The 15,383-nt window shown below is 40.4% G+C and overlaps 1 protein-coding gene across 1 annotated transcript in view; it reads left to right on the top strand.

The window, feature by feature from the left end:
• Window positions 1–15,383, top strand: part of wdr1 (WD repeat domain 1) — a 71,681-nt gene that overhangs the window by 55,362 nt on the left and 936 nt on the right. The window contains exons 13-14 of the mRNA XM_059988884.1: window positions 4,658–4,834; window positions 6,845–6,989. Coding sequence (XP_059844867.1) covers window positions 4,658–4,834; window positions 6,845–6,989 — 322 coding nt within the window. The remainder of the gene's footprint in view (window positions 1–4,657; window positions 4,835–6,844; window positions 6,990–15,383) is intronic.

Here is a 15,383-nt window from a genome sequence, read left to right as displayed (position 1 = left end):
TACTGTACAACTTAAGCATAATAATGCATCTCCTGTACTCAGTACTTTGATTTATGAAGGCCAGCGTGCAAAAAGCTATCTTAACAACCCTATTTACCTGTGACATCACTTTCAACAAGTTATTGGCCTGATTTCCCAAATCACTGTTCTACCACACTCCTCAGTGCCCTGCCTTCACTGTGTAAAACCTAGTCTGGTTTATCCTACCGAAGTGTCTTCTCCCTTCTAATTCATCTAGCAATAACTTCAAATCTGTACCCTGGATCTTCCAAGCAGATTTTCTTTTTCTTATTTACTCGATGCTTCTCAATTTTGTGCTCTTCTGTCTCCATTCAGCTGCCTATGTATGAAAGAAAACAATTGGAGTTTAACCAATCTTTTTTCAAAGTTTCCAGGCCTAGTTTGCCACTCTTCCTAGGATCTCAGAGGATTACCTTTTGTAAAAATGTATATTTCCATTTAGGACTTTGAGTATTGTGCTTAAAATCCATGTAAACCATCAATTTCAATGCCTTCATCCAGCCTCCTCAACTCAAAAAGATAGACACAATCTTCCCTTAATAAATCCATGCTAGTTGCCCTTGATCAATCTATGCATTTTTAAACATAACTTTGTAATGTAGTTAATCAGAGAAAAACAGCTCACCTTTACTGCTTAATACTTTTATATCTTAGAAAGTTGCTTTCAGATTTGCTCTCTTATGTCCCTTGGAGGGAGGCCTATAAAACAAACTCAATTAAAAAGTTGTTCATTATGTTTAACTGTTAAAACTTGACGATGATCCTCCATAATATCTCATTACACCTATGCTTCTTTCTAAACTTTTGGTACTGTTGTTCCTTCCTCCTTGGGTAATTTTTGCCTGTCATTTCAATCAATTTCCCTTTAGAAGTCCATGAAACATAAGAGCAGAATTCGACCATTTGGCCCATTGAATTTACTCCAATATTTGATCATGGCTGATTCATTGTTCCTCTCAACTTTGTTTTCTTGCCTTCTCCGCTTAATCTTTGATACCTTTCCTAATCAGGAATCTTATCAACCTCCACATTAAATATACCCAGTGACTTGGCCTCCACAGTTGTCTGGTGTGACAAATTCACCTCCCTCTGGCTGAAAAAAAAACTCCTTGTCATCTTTGTTCTAAAGGAACATCCTTCTGTTCTGAATCTGTATCTCCTGGTCTTAGACTTTCCCACTGTTCGAAACCCTCACCATGTTCACTCTATCTAGGACTGTCAATATTTAGTATGTTTTAATGAATTTAAGCTCTCTCTCCCCCTCCCCCACCCCCAAACTCCAATGAGTACAGGGCTAAAGCTTATTAGATGCTCCTTATGTGTTAACCCTTTCATTCTGGGATCATTCTTGTAAACCCCCGAGCTCTGTCCAATGCCAGCCCCATCCTTGAATATAGGGCCCAAAACTACCTTAGCATTACATCCTTGTTTTGATATTCCAGTCCCCTCAAAAGAAATGCTAACATTGCATTTTCCTTCCTTACTACAGACTCATCTGCAAGCTAACCTTTTGGAAATTCTGCTCTAGTAATTCCAAGTCCTTTTGCAGCTTTGATTTTTCTTTTAAATTCCCTGTTTAGAAAATAGTCTGCACCCTTATTCTATCTACCAAAGTGCATGACCATACACTTCCCAACACTGTATTCCATCTGCCACTTCTGGGCCCCCATTCTCCTAATTTGTCCAAGTCTTTTTACAGGCTATATTTCTCAATACTGCAGTGCTTACCCTTCCACTTACCCTTGTATCATCTACAAACTAGGCCACAAAGCCATTCATTCTGCCATCCAAGTTATTAACAATACATTACATGAAAAGCAGTAAAATAAACACTAATCACTGACATCCAACCAGAAAAGGTGCCCTTTATTCCCACTCTTTGCCTTCTGCCAGTCAGCCAATCTTCTGTCCATGCTAGTATCTTTCTTGTAATACCATGGGCTCCTAACATGTGCAATGCCTTGTGAAAATTCAAAGGAGAATCACCTGCTCTCCTTTGTCTAATCTGCCTGTTAATTCCCCAAAGGAAACCACATTGATTGCAGTCTATCTTACGTGCCTCTAAGTACTCTGAAACCTCATCTTCAGTAGTGAACTCCATCTTAATAACTACTGAAGTCAGGCTAAATGGCTTATGATTCCCTGTCTTTCGCCTCCCTCCCTTAAAGAGTGGAGTGACATTTGCAATTTTCCAGTCCTCTAGAACCATTCCAGAATTTAGTGATTCTTGAAAAATAACCGCTAATGCCTCCAAAATCTCTTCAGTTGCTTCTTTCAGATATCTGGGGTGTAGTTCATCGCTCCAGTTCTATCAGCAAACCTTTCAATAGACAATAGGTGCAGAAGTAGACCATTCAGCCCTTCGAGCCTCTGCTGCCATTTTGAGATCATGGCTGATCAACCACTATCAATACCCGGTTCCTGCCTTGTCCCCATATCCCTTGAGTCCCCTATCCATAAGATACCTATCTAGCTCCTTCTTGAAAGCATCCAGAGAATTGGCCTCCACTACCTTCCGAGGCAGTGCATTTCAGATCCCCACAACTCTCTGGGAGAAGAAGTTTTTCCTTAACTCTGTCCTAAATGACCTACCCCTTATTCTCAAACCATGCCCTCTGGTACTGGACTCTCCAAGCATCTGGAACATATTTCCTGCCTCTATCTTGTCCAATCCCTTAATAATCTTATATGTTTCAATCTGATCCCCTCTCAATCTCCTTAATTCCAGTATGTACAAGCCCAGTCTCTCTAACCTCTCTGCGTAAGACAGTCCAGACATCCCAGGAATTAACCTCGTGAATCTGCACTGCACTTCCTCTACAGCCAGGATGTCCTTCCTTAACCCTGGAGACCAAGACTGTACACAATACTCCAGGTGTGGTCTCACCAGGGCTCTGTACAAATGCAAGAGGATTTCCTTGCTCTTGTACTCAATTCCCTTTGTAATAAAGGCCAACATTCCATTAGCCTTCTTCACTGCCTGCTGCACTTGCCCATTCACCTTCAGTGACTGATGAACAAGGACTCCGAGATCTCTTTGTATTTCTCCCTTACCTAACTTTACACCGTTCGGATAATAATCTGCCTTCCTGTTCTTACTCCCAAAGTGGATAACCTCACACTTATTCACATTAAACGTCATCTGCCAAGTATCTGCCCACTCACCCAGCCTATCCAAGTCACCCTGAATTCTCCTAACATCCTCATCACATGTCAACTTCCCATGCACCATTTCCTTCGAAATAAGGGCTACCTTTTACGCTGTTGATTTTCTGGCATGCTAGTGGAGTTCTTCCACAGTTAAAGATGGACCAAAAAACTTATTCAGTTCATCTGCTATTTTATTGTTCCCCATTACTGCTTCTCCAGTGTCGTGTTCCAGTGGTCAAATGTCCACTCTTGCTCTTTATATATCTGAGAAAAAAGTAATCTCTTTTATATTATTGGCCACCTTCCATTATTTCAGTTTTTTCTCTCCACATTGCACTTTAGTTGCCCTCTGTTGGTTTTAAAAGCTTCCAACTAATTTTTCGCTATACTGTATTACTGTATTACCCTTTTACTTTTACAGTATGCTGTCTTTGACTTCCCTTGTCACCCACGGTTGCCTCATCCTCCCTTTAAAATGTTGCTTCTTAGGGTTGTATCTATCCTACATCTTCACAATTGCTTTCACAAACTCCAGCCATTGCTGCTATACCATCATCCCTGCTAGTGTCCTCTTCAAATCAACTTTGGCCAGCTCCTCTCTCATGCTCTCCTTGCAAACAGCAGGGTGAATTCTATAAGATTATGATCAGTGCCTCTAAAGGGTTCCTTTATTTCTAATCCCAAAGCTGGTTCATTACACAGTACTAAACCCAGAATTGCCTGCTCTTGTGGGCTTAACCACAAGCTGCTCTAAAAAGGCTTCCTATGGGCATTTTCCAAATTCCTTCTCTTGGAATCCAGCACCAACCTAATTTTCTGAATATACTTGCATATTGAAATCCCCATGCTCATCATAGCATTGTCTTTTCTATCTCCTGTTGTAATTTGTACCCCACATCCTTGCTACTGATCAGAGGCTTGTATATATTTCCAGTCAAGGTCTTTTTACCCTTGTAGTTTCGTAATTTTATTTGCAAGGATGCTACATCTACTGATCCTATACCACTTTATTCTAAAGATATGGTTTCATTTATTTAGCAAAAAAAAACCCTCGGCCCACCTGCCTATCTTTACATTAGAATGTCTATCCTTGGAGTTCAGAACCAGCTGTGATCTTCTTTCAAGCATGACTTTGTGGTGCCCACAAACATCAGACCTGACCATTTCTAGCTGTGCTATAAGGTTTTCTACCTTACTTTGTATACCGTGTAACAAACATATAACACTTCCAGTCCTCTATTCATTGCCTTGCTTCCTTTCTTCTCAATTTTATCTCCATGTTGTCTGAAGTTAAATTCTTAACCCTTTCTAGAGACTTCAGTAACCTGGAATTTGTACCCTCCCGCCCCCCCCCCCCCCCCATTTTAAAGACCATATCAATGTTAAGTTCCATTCTGCAATATTATTGTTTTGTTCTTGTGCTTCTAATTATGTGTTTCTTGCTTTGGTTTTCTTGTTAAATTATGGTATTTGCTTTTCTTTGAAGGATAACAAAGTACACCTATATTCTATTGAAGGAAACACATTGCAGAAAAATGAAAAAGTTTTGGAGCTTGATAACAGAGCACTTGTTATTGATCTATCTTATTCACGTGATGGTGCAACCCTTGCTGTCTGTTCTGGAAATAAAATAACAACATTCACGGTTGGAGATGATTATAAGGTATTAAATTCTGTTTCTGTAGAAGCTTAAGAATTACTCTTTTCCTTATGATGGCAGTAACAACTTAATTTACCATGGTTCATCTTGTGTATACAGTGATCAAATTATTGGATTAATTAAAGGAATTCAGCTATTTCAAAGTAAGGTGTCTTCAGTATATGCTATTGTTGTCTCCCACAGTCTGGTAACTCATCCACATTTGTGTTGTGTACATTTGGCTGTACGAAAATCTAGCATCATCCTTTGCTGCAAAATAAATTCATTTTAATCAAATCAACTTAGCATTGAACTTGTTCTACAATTAAATGGAATGATGAACTTTACTATTTTTGTAACTTCAACGTCTTTTTCCCCACATGTTGTACACATGCCATTCTAGGTGATAATTCTCCCCCAAAAAATTACTCTAATAGGAAGCATGGCACAAAAAATCACAAATGGGAAGATTTTTCAGTTCGAGCCACATTAACTAGTTGATTTTACTTTCCTCCTCTTGGATAGCAATAGGCGTGGCTAGTCTTTCTGGGCTTGGAAGTGAAAGCACATCTGTGCATCTCAACACTAATGTTGTCCAGCTTCTCTTGTAGGAAATTCTTAGTTGCCCATATCTGTTGCAAGTTCTTGCACTGCAGAGAGATAGGTAGATAGGTCTTGCCATCTTCAGTAGCATTAATAGAAACAGACTTGTTAACAGTACTGTCATTCCATGAGGAATTTCAACTATGGATACATGCTATAATAACGTGTTCTCTGTTACCATGCAATTTTAATTCACCTGATCAATACCAAGGCTGGGTGTTGCCACTGTTTAGGCATGATCATAGTTTGAATATGTACTGTGAATCTGGAATGCATTATGTCCAGCACTAATGAGTTTCTGCCGCTTTCTCCGTGAAAAATTTTCCCAGAGGGGATTCACTGTACAAATTATAAAAATGGTGAGTTTCCGTGTAGTTTTGTGATGAATCTTTAAATGTACATATCTGGTGTCAGGTATTGACAGATAAATTGTGGTATACCCATTAAGATCTGAGATGATTGTTACAGTAAAACTGATCATTCTAATCAATTGTCCTAACCCCACATGAAATGATTGGTTATTGTCAAGGGCTTGCATGGTTGAAAATGTGCAGCCCAGACCTAAGGGTTGGTTGGGAAAGGTGGGGATATTTGAATGGTGAATGCAGTTTGATCTTCAGCGTTTGTCTGGAGAAGATGATAGGCCAGGATACCCTGTGCTGTCATTATGGTGAATTGAGCATGTGTGGGCATGTTTTAGAGCTCTGGATACTTTGGGAGAGTCATTGCTTTGAAAATCCAAACTTGTGGTGAGTTGAAGGATGTAATGAGGAAAGGCTGAAAATTGTGACTGACATCTAAGTAAGCAAGGGATTTGTTCTTGAGATAATGGGATTGTAAGTTTGAGAGACTGCAGAGTTAGGAAGGTTCCAGACAAAATTTAATGAGTCTAAAGGAGGATTTGTTTGTTAGTTGTCCCAATCAAACATTACAGTGAAAAATCCTAGTTGTTCCTACAGTGATCAGAACAAATTATATTGCAGCCACAAGCTGTCACTCACCTGAAAGTAACAGGCTGTTTACCAGATCACCACAGCACAACAGGAAATAATTTCACTTTGACAGAAATGACTCTAAATTGCATAACTACACCTGTTCCTTGTATTTCACACTAAAAGTTATTCTAAATCAATTATAAAACTAGCTGCAAATGACAATGAAATGCATCCTTTTACTTTACATTCCCTTTAAAATGTACAACATGGTTCCTCAGATTTTAGCATTCCACAGCAGGCAGAAATCTGAACTTTGAATAGAGATTTGCTTAAATTTTATGCATTGAAATGTTTTGTGTTGACTGTTCTCAGAAGGGTCTACCATGAAAGATTATTTCACTCTCTTGTGAGAATACTTTTTATATACTTGGCCACATTGTTGGAGAAGGTGATGGATTTGGATCTGTGCTAATTGTAACAATATGTTTTTGAACAGCAAGCAGATGAATTCTATGGCCATCATGCTAAAATTATCTGTATCGGATGGTCTCCAGACAATGAGCACTTTGCAACTGGTGGAATGGATGGATTGGTCTTTGTTTGGAATCTGGAGGATTCAACTAGAAAAATCAAAATCCCAGGTATGTCAGAATTTTCCCCCCCTTTTTTGAAATTCTTTTCATCTAGTTCCTGTCTCAGCTCTTCTTAAGCTTAAATCAGTCATGCTTTAAGAGGCATTTCCATATTGTCATTTAGTTGTGATTGATATACTTGAAGTAGTGGCTTTTGTTTCTCTTTCCAAAGTGGTTATCTGACCTGAATCTTATTAATTTTTGTTTCAGTTTTCCTCTGTTTCCTGTCCTTTTCTTTTGTATCATAGTCTAATTAGTCGTGTTTGAGCAATATTTGTGCTCCTTTTAGCATGCATGGACATTCTGGGTTGAGTCACTTTTGGACTGATCTGAAATGCCAGCAATCCTATTGCCTTCCCCCTCCCAAACCCAAACAGATGCTGCTTGATCCTCTGAGCTTCTCCATCAGTTTACTTTTTGTTCCTGAGGACTGACTTTTATTCATTTTATTCTTTAATTGGTGAAATATACCATACAGATTTTCAGAAGGTATGTGAGATGCTGCAGAAAATAGAAGCTCATGGTGAGGGAAGTAACACTCACATATACAACCAGAAATTGGGAATGGTATATATTTTACTGATTAGACCTGTATACATTATTGGATATTTAAAGATGAGGTGAATACATTGGAAGAAGTTTTGAGAAGATTTCTTAGACTACTGGATTGGGCAGCTTGTCTTGTGAGGAAAGGTTAGACAGATTGGACTGAAGTTGAGAAGTATGAGAGGGAACTTGTTTGAAACAGGGTGGATATGGAGATAATGTATCTCTTTCTGCAGATGTATTTTCTTTTTCTCTCATGGGAACTTCCTTAAAGAATGGTAAAAATGCTCTGAATATTTTTTAAACCTGAAGTAGATGTATCCTTGATAAGGTGCAGCGTTACCACAGGTTGACAGGACTGGAGAGTTGAGTGTAAAATAGTCTTTTTAAATAGAGCAGGCTTGTGGAATCAAGAAGCCAAATTTGTATGTTCATGGACAATCCACTTTTGGGATGTGTGAAAACAGCTACTCTTTAATCAGGGTGGCAATCAAGATTTTGAAAGCAGAGTTTTGCAGCAGTTTTTCTGATTTGAGAAGTTAGGAAGCAGCAGTGCGTGAAGAGAGCTACCTTTCAGTCAGGTCCGCAGTCAAGGTTTAGAAAGTAGAGCTGTAAACCAGTTTTCTGAGTTGGAAATTCCACAACAGGGGTGTGAGAAAAGAACTACTTTTTAATCAGGGCAGCAATCAAGATTTTGAAGGCAGAGTTTTGCGGTAGTTTTTCTTGAGTTGTAGAGTGACCAATCAGCAGGAGGGATTCATTAGAAAGGGCCAATAGGAATAATTCAAGTGCAAGTAGAGTGGCCATTCCTTAGAGTGTGCCAGTCTTTAGAGTGGCATTGGCTCATCAAGCTTGAGTGAGGTAGATTGTCTTGTAAGTTGCTCTCTGTTATTATTTGTTCCCTGCTCATCTGTTAGTGCATAGTAGAGAATGGGTTCAGGGGCAACGTTTTGTACTTTATGTGGGGGATGTGGGAAGCCTGGGAGATGTCCAGTCTGGGTCATAGACAGGAGCTACAGGAAAGTATTTACCCCTAGCTTGCAAGACACAGGCAACTGGGTGACTGTCAGGAGAAAGAAGGGAAATGCACAATCAGTGCAGAAAACACCTATGACCACTCCCCTCAATAATAAGTAAGCAACCTTAGATACTATTGAGGGGATGACCATTGAGGTGGGAGCCACAGTAACGGGGTCTCTAGCACTGAATCTGGTGTTGTGGCTCAGAAGAGCAGAGAGGTGAAGAGGTGCAGTGTTGATCGGAGATTCCCTAGTTACAGGGACAGAGATGAGGTTCCATGGGCATGATACAGACACCCAAATGGTATGTTGCCTCCCTGGTGCCAGGATCAGGGATGTCTCTGATTTGGTCCATGGCATTCTCAAGGGAGAGGGTGAGCAGTCTGAAGTCTTGGTACATATTGACACCAATGACATGGGTGGACCAGGCAGGGAGGTTCTAAATGGAGATTTTAGGGAGCTATGTAGAAAAATGAGAAATCTCTGGATTGCTGCCTGTGCCGTGTGACAGTGAGGGTAAGAATAGGACAATTTGGCAGGTGAATGTGTGGCTGAGGAACAGGTGCAAAGTTGAGGGTTCGGATTTATGGACAATTGGGATCTCTTTTGAGGAAGGTATGACCTGTACACAAGGGACAGGTTACAACTGAACCCGCAAGGGTCCCCAATATCTTTGTGGGCAGGCTGGCTAGAGTTGTTAGGTGAATTTAAATTAATTTGGCAGGGGGATTGGAGCTGGAGTGATAGTGTCGAAGTTGAGGTATTTGATTTACCAACAGAGGCCATCTGTGGTGAGACTCTGAGCAAGGAGAGGCTGATGATGGGGCAAAATTGCAGTCAACAGGATGAGTTCCATTGTAAAAGGTGGACAAAATAGAAGAAGGTCAATACAGGACTGAATGGGTTCTATTTGAATGTGCACAGTATACGGAATAAGGTCAATGAACTTGTAGCACAGTTGCAGATTGGCAAGTATGATGTTGTAGGCATTACTGAAAGAAGATTATAGCTGGGAGCTTAATGGCCAAAGATGCATATTGTATCAAAAGGAGAGGTAGAAAGGCAGAGGGGGTGGTGTGACTCTTTTGGTTAAAAAATGAAATTAAATCATTAGGAAAGTGTTGACATAGTGTCGGAAGGTATTGAGTCATTGTGGAAAGAGCTAAGGAACTGCAAGGGTAAAAAGACTCTGATGGGAGTTATATACAGACCTCCAAGCATTAGTAACGATATGGTATAAAAATTGGTATATATAGAGCTCATGGTACTTTAGTGTGATCAATAAGATGTAGATATAATAATCCAAAATTAATTGTCAATGCTCTTTTGAGTAGAGAATGAATTTTTAGCCAACTTTTCGTAGGGGAAGAAAAGATAGGCTTAGCTTACCTTTCTTGAAATTACTTTTTCTTTCTATTTCATAAATTATAAAAACTCATAAAGCAAACATAACAAATTTTTCACTTCTGGGTCAAACTTAAGATAAGCACACAGAGATTTCACCTTCAACTGAAATGAGACAATTTCTATCCTTGCTCTTGACGCTTGTTAAACAAGAAAAAAACATAAGAAGTTGAAAACTGCAGTATAATGTTCATTGCTTTCCTAAGAAAGGCAAGATACACCTCCTTGACAGAAATCCAGAACTTGTCCAGGGGCAGGTTAGTAAATCTAATCTTGTGTGTTTGATCAGAATGCAGCTCACAAAACACTTCCTTTTCTCTCAAAATCAAGTTCTCAGGCTGGGTAGAAAATTCAGAGAAATGGGTCCCTCACCCATTCATACACTTGTATTGAAATGGAGGAAAAATACTGCTCAATTTTGTTCTGCAGTTCTTCCAGGTTGTTTTCAATAGTACTCAAGACTTTCTGATGTCCTTCCTTATTCTCAAGCCCAAGCAGCAGTGAAAACGTTTCAAGATTTCCTTTTGCAAAGCAATTTTTTCCAAAGATTCAGTTTCCTTTTAAATCCAAGAATCTTGTCACTTTAAATTTTTAAAAAAATTTCCAGGTCCTTACAGAGATTTGTTTGCCTGGGTCATATGATGAAAACTGTTAAGTAAGCTAGTTTCTGCAGCCATTCGTCATCTTAAAAGCACTTATCAAATTCTGGCCAACTATTTTCTTGAAAGTACTCCTGCAATTCACCTTTCAGCTCAGACACCCAGTTGAGAACTCTTCCTCTACTAAGCCTCCAGATTTCTGAATGTAGCAGGAGATTGGTGCGCTTTACCTAGGTTTTCACACAAATTTTTTAACATTCTCGAGTGAACTGGTCTTAAAGCTACTAAATAATTTGCTTCCTGAGTCTTTTTAGTGACTGCGACTTTATTTGCAAAAGTTTTAATCTGTTTTCGGATTCTAATAGTTTTAACTAATCAGCACTTTTACTGTGATTTGTAGTTGAGTGGCTTTTCAATTTTGCTAGAGCCATTGCTGTATTTATAAGTTATTTGCCACAGACTTGGCACAATGGAATAGGATAACTCTGATCACCAGTCCATGTAAAATCCATTGTTAGTAGCTTTCGTTGTAAAGAAATGGTACTGGCCGATTAGTTCTGCCCACTGCTTTTGTCTGCAGGACCCAGAAGTGGCTGGTGGACTTCTGGGTATCAGTCATTGGTCTGTGTGCGCACCCAGCTGACAGTTTTCCACCTCGGGACCCTGCAGAGATACCAGTATAGCGATTACCCATCAGAGACTGCATGCACTGGCGATGCACTTTCTCCACCAGGAACAATGCCTGCAGGAGGGCACAAGGCTTCCAGCAGACAGCATTAGCCACACCGCTCTGAGGGGACTGCCTTGCTTTTACCCAGAACTGTTGAGGTTCTATTCTTATCCAGACAGGGTGTTCCAGCTGCAAGGGGGGACTGGTTCCCTTCACAGTGGATATCAAGGAGACTCGGGTAAGTGGAGGGTGTTCTGGCTGCCCCACTATCTGATGGGACCCAGGCCTTGGGATACCACGCAGGAGAGGGTCCCGTACAACGTGAGCCATTGCATGGTGATGCCCACCGTGTCCTTCCGAAACGCTCCAAAGAGTTTTTTATACGGACTGGACTTGCACATCTTTCACTTCCTTGCCTGTGACTACTGACCAGATTCACCTTGGCGGTCTGTTTTACCATCTGACAACGGAGGAGATCCCCAGTCGAAATCTCTTTATGCAGGCTTCTTTCTCCCGTACAATGGGGTCATGGGGTGGATGGTGTTGCATGGGCAGTACTGTGCAACAGGTACTGATACCCTGTCCACCTGTACATTCTGTGGCGGGGTAAAATTAGGGTACCACACTTATATGGGGTGTGAGAGGTTGCCCAGAAGAGGGGCCGTGAGGGGGATCTGGTGGGATTGCTTCTGGGCCTAACCAAGATGGTCATTCACAGGTCTAGGCGGTGGAAAGTCAAGGGCCCTGCCAGGGCTGACTGTCTGTCCCTCTTCCGAGGATGTGTTCGTACCCGGCTGTCCTTGGAGAGGGAGTATGTAGTCACAATGGGTACAGTGGGGCATTTCCAGGAGCATTGGGACCTCTACCCCCCCCCCCAGGGGGTTTCATAGATGATAGTAATCATTTTTAGTTTGAATGTATTCACTGTCTTGTTAATAGTTAATGTTTGTACTTTGTGTATTTGTTGTGTAAATAAACTTTTATAATTCTGTAAAAAAAGATTTTTTTTTGTAACGTTGCATGAGTGCAGTGAAATGACTCGGAAGACTGATTCTTCATCATTAACCTTGACAGAATCATCTGTAGGCCGAGGTCTAGAATCCTCCTCTTCCATCTTGCACCTCCTCTTCAGAAAATTTCCCTCCAATTTTCTACAACACCCGTAGAATTTGTTTGTACCCGAGTGTCAATCAGCAGTGCGTAAGGGGAAGTTGACGGAGGTAATTCTGGAGGGTTACTGCTATACTGGGCTGAGAGACCTCTAACAAGATGGCTAACGGGCTGCTTGGACACTGCCCACCCCTGCGAGTGCTGGGAAATTCAGAAAGTTGTTTTTTTTTATCGTGTTCTTTCGTGGAACCCCTAGCAACTTCTTATGAACCCCGGTTGAGAAACCCTGGATTAGGGGAAAATGCAAAGATGTGGCAGATGGAAAACAATGTCAGGAAGTGTCATGCACTTTGATAGAAGAAGTGAAAGGGTTGAGTTTTCTAAATGGAAAGAAAATGCAAAACCTGAGGTGCAACGATACATGGGAATCATTGTGCAGGATTCCCTAAAGGTTAACTTGCAGGTTGAGTCTCTGGTGCGGAAGGCAAATGTGATGTTAGCATGGTTTTCAAGAGGACTAGAATGTAAAAGCAAGGGTGCAATGTTGAGATTTTTTAAAGCACTGATGAGGCCTCACTTGGAGTATTGTGAGCAGTTTTGGGCCCCTTAGAAAGGATGTATTGAACTAGAGAAATGTTATTGCAGGTTTGAATGGCTTGCCATATGAGAAGCATTTGATGGCTCTGGGCCTGTATTCACTGGAATTTAGAAGAATGAGGGGTGACGTAATTGAAACCTATCAACCAGTGAAAGGCCTTAATAGATGCTCCTCCCAGAGGAAACTACCTTTCCACATTCACTCTAAGACAAGAGGGGACAGCTTCAAAATAGAGGGGTGTCCTTTTTGAATGGTGATGAGGAATTTCTTTAGCTAGAGAGTGGTGAAAATGGAATTATTTGCCACAGGCTGCTGTGAAGGCCAAGTCCTTATGTATATTTAAGGCAGAGGTTGATTAATCATATTATGAAGGAATACAGGGCGAAGGAGGGAAATTGTGGCTGAGATGAAAAATGGATCAGCCATGAGGAAATGGCAGAAGAGTCTTGATGGGCCAAATGGGCTAATTCTGCTCCTATATCTTATGGTTTTGTTGTCAACTCAATCACTCAGTAGACACAAGCATTGTGGTATATTACCACCTACAGGTTCTTCTCCAAGATGCATGCCATCCTGACCTGGAAAATTGTTGATCACTTGTCAATTTTTCTAGCTCTTGGAACTCCCTATTTTAGTGCAATTTCGGTATACAATGAGAAAGTCAGGAACGTTTATTCACCACCTTCCCTTGCGACGGATAGCTAATGCTACCAAATGCATGCAAATCATGGAGAAAGAATAACAAATTGTCTACATCAACCATATCAATTACCTCTGTCTCTGGCTGTTTGTAAAGCATTATAACCAGGTTATTTTGAGATTTAGTGTCACTTTTAGAAAACTGACGAGACAAAAGGAAAGAAATAGGAAACAAATCTTAAGATTCTGCATGTAGTTCAGCTAACCACTGCAGTGAAACACTGTTTATTATAATTGAAGAAAAATTGTTAAAATACACAGTAGCCATTACTGTTAGGTACTTTCTGTACCTAATAAATTGGCCACTGAGTACGTTGAAGTCATCTGCTACTGTAACCCATCCAGTTCAAGATTTGACATGTTGTCTGTTTAGAAATGGCCTTCTGCACACCACTATTGTAACACATGGTTACTTGAGTTATTATCACCTTCCTTTCAGTTTGAACTAGTCTGGTATTCTTCTCTGACCTCTCATTGAAATGTATTTTGCTCACAGAAGTGCTACTCACCAGATGTCTCTGTAAACTCTAGAGACTTGTGTGTGAAAATCTCTGGAGGTCAGCAATTTTGGAGGTATTCAAACCATCCTGTCTGGCACCAAGAATCATTCAAGTTTCAAATATAATTATCATTCAAATATGTAGCTATGAATATGGAGTTCCTGTGGGACCAAGGTGCAAAACACAGTACCAACAGCACACTACATAAGCACATAATAAAAAAACACTTGCATTCACAAAGAGGTAAAATATAATATGGGCCTATTCCTGGAATTGTCCTGGTCCACCTTGTTTTTCCATCAAGCGAACACTGGAGGCCAGACTGACAAAAGGGGCCAGCCCCCAACCCAGTACGAAATCCAATGGTACACATCTATCTTCAACTACAGCTGCAAACAGGCAGCTCGAAGGCATATGGGCTTTTCCCGTACAATAACCAAGGCAATGCAGTCACCCTACCGTCGGTCTCACGAGTGAACTGAGTTTGCAGTATTCAACATTACCAATGTCTGATAAGGTCTTGTGATCAAATTGACAACGTCAAAGACAATCACTCACATTGTTTTTTTGACTGCACACTATCTCAGCACAACGGTATATAACAAGCCAGGTGACAACACATCAATGCGCAATTTGTCCAGCTCCATCACTATCAAGCAACTTGCTGATGGGATGGTCCTGCAATACCTGATGTACTTACTATGCAGCAGTGACTTTCAATCATAAGAGACATACAGGATGAACAAGTAATTGGGCCCAGAGCGGCTTCTGCATCCAAGTCCACTGCTATCTTACTGGATGTTAAGACATGTGCATCGTATTTCTTCCCCATTCTATTGTTTGGTCTGAGCAACAGCTGAAATTTGACCAGGTCTGTATGTTTTTTTATGCATTGAGTTGCTGCCACATGACTGGTTGAATAAAAGAGGAATTGTTTCAATTTAATAGAAATTCCAGATGGTGCATGGAAATCTTGACAACACGTTAAAAGTATTTTTTTGAGGTGGTTCAGATTAGATTTCTTTTCATTCCCTTTCGTTGAGTTTTTGGGTTGTGATTTGAATATTGGATCCTTATGCTGAGATTGTTTTGGATGAAATTGATCTACCCTGGTAGTTTCATTGGTTATATTATAACATGGTTTATTGGTGCTGTTGTTTAAAATGAACTGCTTAAAGGTTAAGATGTTTACTATCTTAAAGTGGACAATTTGCCAAAGTTTTGCACTTGTAATGGTGTTTTTACGTGATAAATGAAG

The sequence above is a fragment of the Hypanus sabinus genome, chromosome 14 (genome assembly GCF_030144855.1).
Source record: "Hypanus sabinus isolate sHypSab1 chromosome 14, sHypSab1.hap1, whole genome shotgun sequence".
NCBI lineage: Eukaryota > Metazoa > Chordata > Chondrichthyes > Myliobatiformes > Dasyatidae > Hypanus > Hypanus sabinus.
The sequence above is the reverse complement of the archived record's forward strand: the minus strand, read 5'-3'. Positions and strand labels throughout refer to the sequence as shown.